This window comes from Amblyomma americanum, unplaced genomic scaffold, assembly GCF_052857255.1.
Source record: "Amblyomma americanum isolate KBUSLIRL-KWMA unplaced genomic scaffold, ASM5285725v1 scaffold_428, whole genome shotgun sequence".
NCBI classification, from domain to species: Eukaryota; Metazoa; Arthropoda; class Arachnida; order Ixodida; family Ixodidae; genus Amblyomma; species Amblyomma americanum.
In genome coordinates, this window is record NW_027526899.1 from 1,539,297 (window position 1) to 1,552,376 (window position 13,080).

At 45.9% G+C, this 13,080-nt stretch overlaps 1 protein-coding gene and 1 long non-coding RNA gene across 2 annotated transcripts; one reads left to right on the forward strand and one right to left on the reverse strand.

Moving 5' to 3' along the window:
• Nucleotides 1-5,532: 5,532 nt before the first annotated feature.
• On the forward strand, nucleotides 5,533-7,583 carry LOC144112615 (uncharacterized). The gene is made up of 3 exons (XM_077645413.1): nucleotides 5,533-5,896; nucleotides 5,974-6,219; nucleotides 6,337-7,583. The coding sequence occupies exons 1-3, from the start codon at nucleotides 5,665-5,667 to the stop codon at nucleotides 7,404-7,406; spliced, it is 1,548 nt and encodes a 515-aa protein (XP_077501539.1). The 5' UTR covers nucleotides 5,533-5,664; the 3' UTR covers nucleotides 7,407-7,583.
• Nucleotides 7,584-8,020: 437 nt separating this feature from the next.
• On the reverse strand, nucleotides 8,021-10,931 carry LOC144112594 (uncharacterized). The gene is made up of 2 exons (XR_013310340.1): nucleotides 10,504-10,931; nucleotides 8,021-10,154 (listed from the first exon to the last, which is right to left on the reverse strand). It is a non-coding gene; the product is annotated as an uncharacterized LOC144112594 (long non-coding RNA).
• Nucleotides 10,932-13,080: the final 2,149 nt, after the last annotated feature.

Below are 13,080 nucleotides of genomic sequence, written 5' to 3' on the forward strand. Positions count from 1 at the left end.
TGAAATCATTAAAGAACCTGATATCAAAACACTCGAGCTTACAATTTCTTTTTCTTGCGATTAGCTTCTTGTTTAGGTAACAAGAAAGCTTTTAACTACGGACTATTTTTTTTTGTCATAGAGAAATTTTGTGCGGTGGTCCTGAATGGGGCGAAGCTTCACTGTAGACTTAAGTTTTTCTGACTATAGTCAACATGCTTCGCTTGTTTTCTTATGTCTATCAACACTATTTCTATGCTGCAGAAGCCATCTTTATATCTCAAAAAACCCATTTTATTAAATTAGTGACGAGCTTCGTTGAAACACCTGCAATTATTTGAGTTCTGGTCTGGAGTAACTTGTCTCGAGCTAGTTGATGGCTGATTCTGCTCTTTGTATCTGTGCGCATTAACCCACTGTGGATGCATGTGCTAAACCTCTGCATGAGAAGCAAGCCGCCGCGGTGGCTATGGTTATGGCGCTCGGCTGCTGATCCGAAAGACGCGGGTTCGATGCAGGCCACGGCGGTTGAATTTCGATGGCGGCGAAATTATAGAGGCCCGTGTGCTGAGCGATGTCAGTGCACGTTAAAAACTCCAGGTGGTCGAAATTTCCGAAGCCCTTCACTACAGCGTCCCTCATAGCCCGAGTCTCTTTGGGGCGTTAAACCCTCATGAACTATAAGCCATCTGCATGAGAAGCAAGAGTTCTAGCTAGGCACGATTAGACAGAGTGTCTCTCTTTGGGAAACAAATGAGCGAATTAGTGTGTGTTGAATGTATACTGTCCCAATTCTCTTCTGTGGTCAGGTGTCCTTCGGAATTGTGCAGCACGAACCACTGGTTCCTGTCGAACCGTTGCGCAAACAGGAAGCAGTTTCAGCATTCCACAAAACTGTTTGGCATAGAAATTATGCATGTCTCCTACCAAATGCATTTCTACATCTTTAAGGGACCATGTAATGTCACGTACCGAGGTTAAGAAAAGCACGAGTGATAGAGATTCTATCACTCGTCAACGCACCGCAAATATTTTTAAGCCAGCTTCGTTAAAACTGAAGGTATCGGCGATTAAAAATGGTGCTCCTGCTTCACCCCTCTGCTCATGCACGCTGATGTGCCAGAAAAAAAAAACAAGATAAAGAAAACAGGCTGGGACTGTGCAACTGCACCCCATGCCCCCCACTCGCCCACATACGCTCTCTCAGCATGCCCGATGACGTCGGTAGGCTTGTCCAGACTGCCCTTTAACGTCATTTTGGTAGGGGATGTGCGGTGAGCTGTCGCCCTAATCAGTTCCGGGCTGCTGCAATAAACGATTTAAACAAATTATTTGTAAATTATAGGGTCCACACAGAGCTTATAAATTTGGCTCGAATACCCACAAAGACCACCTCTACAGATCTGTTGCATTAGAATATGACCATCACAGTCATTCCAGGGACCCTCTAGTACAGACTTGATCTGTGAAGAACCGTTATTACCGAAGGCCATCTTAACTTCACTAATCTGCCCTTGAAATTAATATAGGGCTGCCATTTTGACATCGTTTACTCTCACAGTAGATAAATATCTGAGCGAACGGAATTTGGGTTTTGTTCGGCTCATCAGGCTCTGTTCTTCAGTTTACAGTCCAATCTAGGCCAACAATCTCAGGCTGTTGAGAAATGACCTTTCTGTTATGAGTGCATTGATATTCATGGCGTGTAAGTTTACATCTGTAGTTGCAGTAATGTGTGGCGTATGCTCACACCAGCACCATTAGCACTACCTCCAGATGCCTTTCCAATGCACAATTGCCTGCGTTTGCATATGAACAATGCCCTTGTGTCTTTGGGGCTTTTCACCTGCATATGCGACTATGCTTTGCTTCACTTTGCAGGCATCATAGCCAACAGAGAGAGTTCAAGGAATACAGGAAGCCTAAGGGAGGTCCTCCAAAACAACTGCTGCCAACTACGCTGTCCCACAACGTTTTGCTCGTATCCTTTATCGCTGCATATTCAGTAATTTGCGTGCGCAAAGATGAGTGTGTATCAAGAAATGTGGTGGCGCTTTGGGCAGGATTACTTCATCATCATCATTAGCCTGATTGCACCCACTTCAGGGCAAAGGCCTGTCGCATGCCTCTCCAACTGACCCTGTTGTTTGCCAGCTTCTGCCACCGTATGCCAGCAAGCTTGTTAATCTCAACCACCCACCTAACTTTCTGCCGACCTTTGCTACACTTGCCTTGTCTTGGAATCCACTGTTACCTTTAAGGACCAGTGGTTATCATGCCTTCGCATTGCATTACCGTGGCTAAAATGCCATGGCAGGGATTGAGAAATGCCATGCGTGACATTATTTGGATCCCGTAGAAAAACATCTTGTTTAGAACTTTGTTATCATATCCTGAAGCACAGTGCCAGTTGTACTTTTTTTCTATCCTTGTTATTTGAAATCTGCCTGAAAGAGGAGAAATGGGCCGGTACATGTGCTAAGGCTGTTCTTGATCTCGCCTTTTATTCATTAGACCCTTTAGTATTGCTTATATCCTGTCATTGCTCATGTACCGGGATCAAGCTCCAACTTGTTCCACTACTGTTTGTTTCTGGTTATCTTTTTAGCTTAACAACATCCTTGGAACCTTCTGATGAGACTATATGCCATGATGGAATGGCATAAAAGGGGGCATGACAGCCTATTTTTACACATACCCTGCTTATTACATTTAATTCTCAACTTGTTAAATTAAAATTCTCCCAAGTTTCAGTTGATTCTGTGGGGTAAATATTTTTAAAATGATTTTTTGCCGTTTCTTCAGCGAACTGCTTGCTGGTCTGGCGACCCATGATCCCTGACGTCACAGGGACATACTCGCCCCGCGTCTGCTGGATGCTGTTGAGGTGCTTGCATGCACACCGTAGACGGCGGTCGCTAGAAAAGTTTTCTCTTTTTTAGCTTATCGAAATAAAATGCATTTTCAGTGTTTTCTTTTTGGAAGCCCTCAGCTTAAAACGTGACCTGAGTGATCCTTAAAAAAGCGGACTTACTCGTAGCACCCCTTTTCTGATTGTTGAGGAAAGAGAAATCAGGGGACCCCTGCTTTGTTATTTACACTCATTAACATGTTTTTTTTATGTTATGAGTGTAGTTTCCTTTGAGTAGTCAAGTGCTCCTGCATGTGAAAAGCGGCATGTGTTGTGCATGCCGTCGTCGATGTGCACCATGATAGCCGCTGCGTTTTGTAGCTGGCTCCCAATTTCTTGTCCGCTATTCTTCGGCTCGATAATTAAACTCAAATCATCACAAGGTGGCACTAGACTAACCTTGAGGCACGAAAGGAGCAGAGAAAAGTACCGAATGAGACGACTTCCTCCCTGCATGTGTGCATTTGTAAGTGGAACATACATTCCCTTCGGCTCGTAAAACCCTTTTGCAGGAACCAAGCCGCTTGCGAAACCCTAAGCGACTTGAATGCTTTCACTGCTCGCGCCGATGAATAGTCTCCACCATCTAAATGAGCGCTTGAACACAATAGTACATCATTTAGCGTTTACTGTGCGTGCACATTGTGGCCTAGGAATGCGACGATCACGACAACTGCAGCCCCGAGCTGGGGTTGTTTACATAGCTGTGTGCAAGCACTACTGCTCGTTTGCTTGGTATAAAACGCAAGGTGGGCTCTCCTTATCTTAAATATTACATAGTATTGCTCACAAATTGTAGTTTTACTCATTTACACGCTATGATAACACTGCAATAAGCACCGCTGATGCTATATCGCCTATTGGGAAACGCTTCGCGTAGGACCGCGCTTTCCGCAAATTGTATCTGCTTCCTGTTATGTCGTCAGTATTTGATTTTAAAGCGCTTTAGCTAAAAATACGTTCGGATATCACTTGAATCAATGAAAACAACCAGATTTGTTGTCCACAGTCGACGCTGACGACTGCTGCCGGCTGCCTTCAGCGCATGTCGGCACTTTCCCCTTATTGTACTTGCACCCTGCGATGTAGGCTGCCGTTGCGTTTAGGGTACTGTGGCCAAAATTACGCTTGACAGCTATTTTCAGATGCTAAAGCTTGCGAATTCGCTGTCCGCAATCGCCGAAATCGCACACACGAATCCTGCGTACCCACTAGGCCTCGTCACGAAAGGGGTGGGCAGTCCACTGTCGGCCAAAATTCAAGCATCTGGCAGGAGTTCCCCATTGATTAGTAAGAAAGTAGTAGTAAGTCTTTATGAAAAATAATAATAAAAATGGAAGTTAAAAGATTTTTGGTGACCCTGGCATCTGCCATCACTGTGCTGATGGCACCTGAGCTGGGGCAGCGGAAATAAAGGATAGCAGGCAGCTGTATAAAGAAGTGAGATGAAAGAAGTGAGGGGACAGCAAGAAAGGACATAGGGAGTGGTCATTGAGACACTATTTACAAAGGGTAACAATAAAGTTGTCCAGGTTGTGCGCATGTACAGTCAAGAAAGAAAAAATAAAAACGCGCGCACAACTCTTTGCACACAACAGCTGGGTTGGGGCTCCCAGCTATTTCTCGTCCTAGGTAGTGCACGCGGAGGGTTCGGTCACTGCGTGTCACTACGTGGCGGAAAATAGACGGGATGTCAAGCCCTTCTGTTCGAGAAATGCTCAGAGGCTCACCAAGGCTTGCTCACGGGTGCGCGCACTGCCCTGCGGCCACAACAGCGTCTTGAGCGAGTCCGGGAGTATGCCCAGCACCCTGTAGTTGCGAGCATATCGCGACGAGCGTCAGCGAACATGGCCATGCGAAGTAGCAGGTGCTGCAGTGTCTCCACTGCACCGCATCCATCAGGCACATCACTCGTATCGAGCCCGAGACGCACCTTTAAAAAAACAATGCCTGCTCACCTCGCTCGTAAGCAGGTCATTCTAAGAAAGTGTGAAGATATGAAATGCAGCTGGTCTGTTCGCTTTTTTCGATAAGGATAAGGTGCACAAGCGCAGTTTTTTTTTTTGGGCCGTCTATTCACCGGGCGGGAAGCTTTCACTCGGCCGCACAAGCCCAGGCGACGGCGACGAGCGGCACCGTCGTGCGGCGTCTTCTGCCCGTGTCGCTCAATTGCCTCGCTGATATGTTCTATGCGCAGGCACCAAATGAAAGTACATCTTCGCTGGTGCACGCACATCACATATGTCGCTGCGGCTAGCATCAGGTACAATAAGTTTTAAAATTCTTAAGTTTATATAATGTCGTACCAGCTAGTCCCCCGCCACACTCTGCCAGTTCACACTAAGTTCACTCTTTACACTACTGCGATACGGGGTCGTTTGTCGTGCTGGCGTCGTCGTCAGTTTAGCTTGACAGACCAGTGCGTCAGCGATGACATTTGCATACCGACCAGCCAACCGACCACCGATCGCCGCCCCATCGGCCTAGTGTAACCGGACCCTATACCTATAGATGCCTTGCACCGACGTCACATCCGGTGTCCATCGTATGCCAGTCGGCCATGCTGTCGAACCACCGATCGCCGCCCCATCGGCCTAGTGTAACCGGACCCTATACCTATAGATGCCTTGCACCGACGTCACATCCGGTGTCCATCGTATGCCAGTCGGCCATGCTGTCGAACCACCGCCGCCTTTCCGCTCGTAGCTTACCGCCGGTGTGGAAGCATTTGTCAGCTCGTGTCGTTTTTGTCTGCGTCTCTCCACAGCTTCAGTATGGTTTTGTGCGCTATAGTTGGCTGCTCAAACCGTAGCGACAGCTCAAGGAGAAAGAAGAAGCCGACGAACACAAATTTCTACCGAATTCCGAGGATCATAGCAGACAAGTGCGAGCGTTCAAAGACGCTTAGTACAAATCGGCGCACACTGTGGCTGTCACGAATTAAGCGAGCCGACTTGGACCCGGACAACCCCAACTTCCGTGTGTGCGGAGCGCACTTTACCACAGGTAAGAGGCTTGTGCCGTGAAGTAAATGTTAGTGAAAACGTGGGAAGCAAGGACTGAAACCTGATTTTGATTTGCAGGGGCGCCAGCCGATTTGTTTGACAACACGAACCCAGACTGGGCCCCGTCATTGCATCTCGGTTACAGCACTAGGCCAGTCGGCTCGGATCGCCACGATCGCAGCCAGCAACGACGGCAGCGAAAACGATGTGCCGAGACCGAGATGACCGGGTCGGAAGAGCCGTGCGGCGTCGCCGCACCCGTGCCCGATGTTCCCCCATCGCCACATCAGGCCGAGGAGGTCGACGGCGCCGGAGAAGAAACAGGTGAGTCGGCCTTGCACCATGCAGTCATAGCCTTAACTTAAGAAATAATTACGCGGTCGTTCTGCAGTCTGGCTCTTTCTTACACACGACCGCTAAACGACGAACGTTCTCTTCCAGGTGTTTATGTGCAGACAGACATGGGCATGAGCGACATTGGGGCATTAGAACAAGAATGCATCAGACTCAACGACTGCGTGTACACTACACGTTCCGAAAAGGTGCAGCTTGAGATGACCGAAGAATCATTGAGAAGTTCAGAGCCCAAGGTAGTATTCTACACAGGGATTGCAAGCTTCACAACGCTTCTTGCAATTTTCAAAATGCTAGAGCCATTTGTTTCACACAGTGTGAACAACAGCCTGGCAAAGTTTCAAGAATTTGTGCTCTTCCTGATGAAGATCAAGCTAAATCTTCAGAATGCTGACCTGGCCTTCAGATTCAATGTGTCTGAATCTACCGTCTCACGCATTTTTGACAAATGGCTTCATGTAGCTCACTGCCGCTTGAAGTCTCAAGTTATGTGGCCCGAACGAAGTGCGCTGCAGCGCACCATGCCGCAAGCATTCTATGATTCATTCGGCAGTGATGTGGCCGTCATCATAGACTGTTTTGAAATCAAGATTGAGAGACCGTCCTCATACTTGCCGAGGAGTGAAACGTGGTCGACTTACAAGGGCAGCAACACTGCAAAGTACTTGATAGGGATTGCCCCACAGGGTATTGTCACGTTCATCTCGGAGGGCTGGGGAGGCCGAGTAAGTGACAAACATATCACGGAACACTGCGGGCTCCTAGACAACTTGCTTCCTGGAGACGTTGTTCTAGCAGATCGAGGGTTTAACGTCGCAGACAGTGTTGGTTTCTACCGTGCCCGGCTACATCTGCCAGCATACACAAAAGGCAAGAAACAGCTGTCGGCTGCAGAAGTGGGAAGCACAAGGAAGCTTGCTAATGTACGTATTCACGTGGAAAGAGTAATTGGACTCATAAGGAACAAGTTTCTGCTGCTGAAGTCTGTCCTTCCGATTGACTATGTGACATGTCGACAAGGTGACAGCATCACTCCACTCGACAAAATTGTGACTGTGTGCTGCGCGCTATCCAATTTATGCCCTTCGATTGTTGCAGCATTGAAGGAACCGAGCAAAGAGAATGTGCCCGAATCTGTTGATGGGTGCCCACCATAACTGGGGATTTATGCACGAGTGCAAGAATGTGGTCATGGACAGAGAAGTTTGTGGGATGCAGATTAGCAGAAAATAATTTATTTGTGCCTTCTCTCACTAGCCAATCAAATGATATTTTCTCATGGTATGGAGCATACATATTTCCTCATGCTTTTTGCCTCAATACACAAAACTAAATTTTTCTGGAACTTGGCATCCTACAAACTTTTGTTATCACTGTGCCTATTTTTAGAGGTGTGGGCGTAAGCAAGTACAGCACACTATAATGCTCTGGTTTGGTATGGTTTGCAGTTTGTACGAGGAATGCATGTGTATACTGATTTCTGGTGGTATATGTGGTTCTTCCCTGCCCTTATATTTTTGTAAGCTGCAGATCAGGTGTTTAGAATTAATTTTAGCAGTTGCCATGACCAACAAGTACCCTTTCCTTCTGTATTTATATTTTTGTATTTGTAATAAACTACTTCATCCTCAAACATTCCTTTCTTTCCGTATTTGCATTTGTGTATTTGTAATAAACCATTCAATCGTCAAACATTGTCATGTGTGTACAGTTCATATGTGAAAACTTCAATGAGTTCAATAGGTTCTGCTCAGAGTGGTAGACAAGCTCGTGCAAGACTTCAAAGCTTTTTATTACGCAGACTTTGGGTCAACTGAACAGTTGGATGCCAGTGGTTGGCATGGATAACACACAAAAAATGCCCGTGTGCTGTTCAGTGCACGTTAAAGAAAACCTCGGGTATGACGAGTTGTACTGTCAAGAATGTTGAGTGGGCTAATGCACTAAAAACCCTGTTTGCTGTTCGGTGCATGTTAAAGGATGCTTAGGATATGACAAGTTATACTGTCAAGAACAATGCTCAAATTTTAAAGCAAACATCATGTGTTAATGTATCGTACCTGCCCTTTTCATACCGTACATGGAGTTGCGGAATCAGTGGGTAGCTCTTTGATGCAAGGAAGTGAAAGGCTACGAAGCTACATATTTGCTTGTTTTGGCTGCAGTTTCAAAACACTTATAGACAGCAACTGTTGTACGGTATTGGTATGGTTAGGCTTGCACTGATCTGCTATCAACAGCTCCATAAACCCAGACAGACAGTATTTCCCAAACAAAGCAACACATGGGAAGTGCAACTGGGCACAGGTTATAATGCACTGAGCTTTTATGATAACAGTACACATATGTATTACAGAGGAAAGGAGAACTAAACATCCGCTGTAGAGATGCATAGAAGTTGGACGCAGTTTGAAGCACACTGAAGCATCTGCTACCACCACTACCCTATGCAATAAAACCAAAATTAAGCACGCTGTTTCTCTTCACCTCCTCTGCACTGTGGGCAGTACCACTGCTTAGTTTTAGGTGCTCAGGTCAGTCCGACGCAAGAAAAATGGAACCATTTGTACACGCAGGCTTCACTGTCACAAGCAACCATTTTGCCAGTCTCTGGTCCATTACAATAACAATACGCCTGTTTACACAATGCAGTTGTGCCAACGCTGTCCTTCTGCCTGGTGAAATACTTGGCATACAGTTCAGGGAGCACTGCATTCACAAAGAACCTTTCTGAAATTGAGAAGATGTTTTCACAGAAATCTTCATCCCACTTGATGCGTTCTATGTGAAAACTCCGTGCCCAAACTACAGTCACAATACTTCACTTGGCACACAGCCATCTGTCTCTGCACTTTATAATAATATGCATGGCTTTTCTGAAGCTGCATGATCCCATTAACTTCAGTCAGGCACGTGTTTTCATCAATGAATGCAGTTGCATTCCTAAGCACGTATGGGCATTTAAACTCTGCCACACCTTTTCCGCAGCAGCTACACGAGACCAGAGCATCTGGTGTAGCCCCAGCAAAAGGGTACCTAGTGCTGATGTGCAGGCCTGACTTTGACAATTTGAAATTGTCATGTTTTGTGCCTTCACTATTCGCATAAGCTGCTAAGGCATCCTTCTCATGATTCCTACCCCACATGATAGCTGGCACTTTCATAGTTTGGGCTTCTGGATAGCAAATCTCTTTGATTAGGGACACACTAGGATTTGCTACTTTAGTGTGACATGCTTTCTTCATTAAAGAAGCAGTTATTCTTCCCGCTCTGTAAAGGAACCAATGTGGAGAGTCACTCTGCTGCTTCGTTAATGACTCTACTTCCTTTACAGTGCCCTCTGAAATGGTTAAAGAAGACATGAGCTCTCTTGCTTTGTTCACGAGCACGTCGTAGCTGTCGCCTAACGCATCGTCAGTGAACAGATTTCTTAGGCGTGCTGCTGGCTTTTTAACTGGTTCCTGGAACACATCACATCAATCATCAAGCACAGAAAAAAGCGCTGGCACTGCACCATCTTTTCCGATGTCATCATAAAGTGCGTTCAACTCTTCTGAAGAAGGTCCTGGGATTTCCAACCTCCTCCTCTTCTGCTGACATTCAGCACATGTGCCATCAATCTGCTCTTTACGCCCTCTCGACGAAGTGAAGCTGATATCTCTCAGCCGTTTAAACTGCAGCTTTTCAACATAGGCTGGCAGCCAGATGATTTCTTTCTGGGTGCATGAAACTGAGTTCCTGGTACGCACTGCAGTTTCCGCAGCAAAGAGACAAGCTCCAACATGCGAGCATGTCTCGCCTGTACCTGCCATGCAGGCGCAATGGGCAACAAGCACAGTGCCATTTGTCTTGCATAAGATCCAGGCTTTAAGTGGGTGGTCGCTGAGCCGTTGGGAATGGTTGACCTGCGAAAATGTTGTGAAGTTGTACATAACAGTGCACATTTTTTGTTTGCACAAAATGGGCATATGCACACCAGACAAAGTGGTCTCGGACAGAACAAATTTTCAGTGCTCCAGCATTGTAAGCGGAGAGGCATAGTTTATTTTCTTCATCACTGCATTTTTTCCAGTGAAACTTCTACTAATCGCCATGCTCCGCAAATTTCCCTACGCAGACGTCTGAAATTTTCCTGTCACTAAGCGCTGCCGCCACAGGCAGAAGCACGGTTTATTTTTCATTTGCATAAATTCCAATGGTCATTTTTTGCGTATGCTCACTGTGAAACATGCCAGAAAGGTTCCTTGAGCTTACCTCTGCGAGCAGAAGCACCTTCTCGTCTTGTAGGCGCACCGCAGATAGGCTTCTCACCTACCCGCTGGTGAAATAGTTATGCGCCTCTAATGATTTACATGCTTTCATTTCTTCTAATGTAACAAAACTAGAGGAGTACACTAAATAGTTCGCGATATTCCCGTGAGTCACTGCAGGTAACACATCAGCGTCCATCGTTGTATCAACACCCAGCCTCAGCGTGTACGGGTCCCTACCGTCGCACATTTGCACTTTTCCTTCATAGCGTACGCGCGCAGATCCAACAAGTTGAGAAATAACTCGCACTGAACGGCTCATTCCTCTGAGGAGGAGGCATCGCGTCCGAATATGTAAAAACAATTCAAAGCGTCTCGGGAGCGGTCCGGTGTCACGGATCTACGGAGCGGACGCACGCGCGCGGACGAAGCGAATGGTTCGGCAGCATGGCCGCTAGCTGTTGATGTGGCCGGAAGTGACGACACGTGCAAGGCATCTATTCCGGAGAATAACTGCGTTACTATTATTAACGCTTTTGTGGCACTAGTCACTCATATATGGGGGACGACTGCTACTTCGATCGCCCGTGGAACTACAGGGGACAAAAGACCTCGCTGTAGAACATTGCACCAACGAGAGCAGACGACGTTGCTTTGTGTATGTCCTGGTGACGTCACGATAGCATTCAACATGACGTTAGCTGCCGGTGGGAGCAGTTCCCCGTACTCAATTTCGACCGTATTTTTTGGAATATGGAGCGCGTCCAGGGCAGCCAAATTTCGGAAACTGAATCATAAGCTCTTGTATTAGTTACTGAAGCATAAAACTGCAATATGAAGAATGACCATGTCATGGCCCCTCTAAGAGTTTCACAGTTGTAATCAAATATTGAGTGATACATTGTGAGCAGAAGCATTTTCTCTGCTGTGGCTGAATAGGATATGTGCTTTATTTTATTTTGTTTTGAGTTTAGTGTCTGTAAATATTCTGTGTAAACACTGCTGGTTGTAATTTTTCTTATGTGTTCTCTCGGCACGTTAATTGTATCCGTAGCATTGGTGGCAATGTGTTACACGAACTGACAACTCACCAAAAACAAAAACATATCATCAGAGTATGATGGAAATTAAAAGATCTCTATTCATATTGTAAAACTTAAGCACTGTAATTAGAGAAATAAGGATCTGTAGTGTTAAATTGGCATAGGAATAAATTGTAGAGGACACTTAAGCTCTGCCTTCCGAGTGACCAATAATTAATTTAGCTGCCATGTGCCATGGTGTGCAGTTTTCTCACTACCCAGTGGGCAGGTTGTGATGATGCCATAAGGTCACATGACCTAGGTGGCCCAGCTGCCTCCTAGGTTACTCTCTGGGGACTGCCTGGCAGAGCCATGCCCGTGACTTTTCTCTCACAACGCCGGCAGCACTGATAATTGATTTTTGGGTGAACGGGGCCTTTAGGCCCGTTGCGATGAGAACGCATCATACCTACTGAAGCACCATCCCGTGGTGAAACCTTGCTGTTATCGGTATATCCCATAACATGACCACACCTCTGTAAACTATTAGTTATTTCTGGATAAGAAGTGTCCATCATATCTGATTATAATTTATGCTCTCTCCAATGCACCTTTTGAGCAATGCTCCCTTCACCATGGTGGCTTAGTGGTGAGGGCGCTCGGCTACTGAGCCGAAGTTTCTGGTTTCGAACCTGGCTGCGACAGCCACGTTTCGATGTAGGTGAAAGGCAGGAGTGCCCATGTACTGTGCAATGTCAGTGCACATTAAAGATCGCCGAGTGGTCAAAATTATTCTGGACAGGACTATGACAGCTCTTTCTCTTTCTTCTTTCACTCCCACATTCTTCCCTTTTCTTGTGGTGTGGTCCTGGGTGTCCATGACATAAGTGAGACAATTACTGTGCATTTCCTTTCCTCAGAAACCATTTTTCAGTTTTCAATTTTTGCATCACTAATGATGTGCTTTCAACTTTCATTCCTGGATGGTGCCACAGTGCTTTACATTTCTTGGTTGACATGGTAGCCATGTTCCACTGAAATTTCCAAGGAGGTACACATCACTGTACATAACCACTCTGGGTGTGGAGACTGAAATGGTCGCTATGCTCTACCATCACTGCCTAATTAATATTTGACGGCTGTAACTGTGTCAGCTTTAGTTCATTATTTTTTTTCTGGTGCATGATTGTCGTCATGCTCACTGATCATTGTTTCCAGCATAGGGGCACATGAAACAGGCTCATTGACAGTTTGAAAAATTCCTGGTAAAAACTTTTTATCGCATTTGTCACAAAACCATTGTGGAGTCGAACACCTTAGACAGTAAGCTTTTTGTTGTGGTGAAAAAGTATTGATGCCTAAAATTAAGCTGTCGGTCTTATTAAGAGTGTCTGTCTTTCCATGCTCTGTAGGTGGAATTCTTTTCCTCGTGTTTTGTATTACACATTTAAGTTGCCATGGGCTACATTTTTCTGTTCAATGCAAATAAACTGTTACCTTTTTTTACTGGTTTTGTCAAACACTGAAAGGTAATGTAATTGTCACTCAAAATGTGTCAT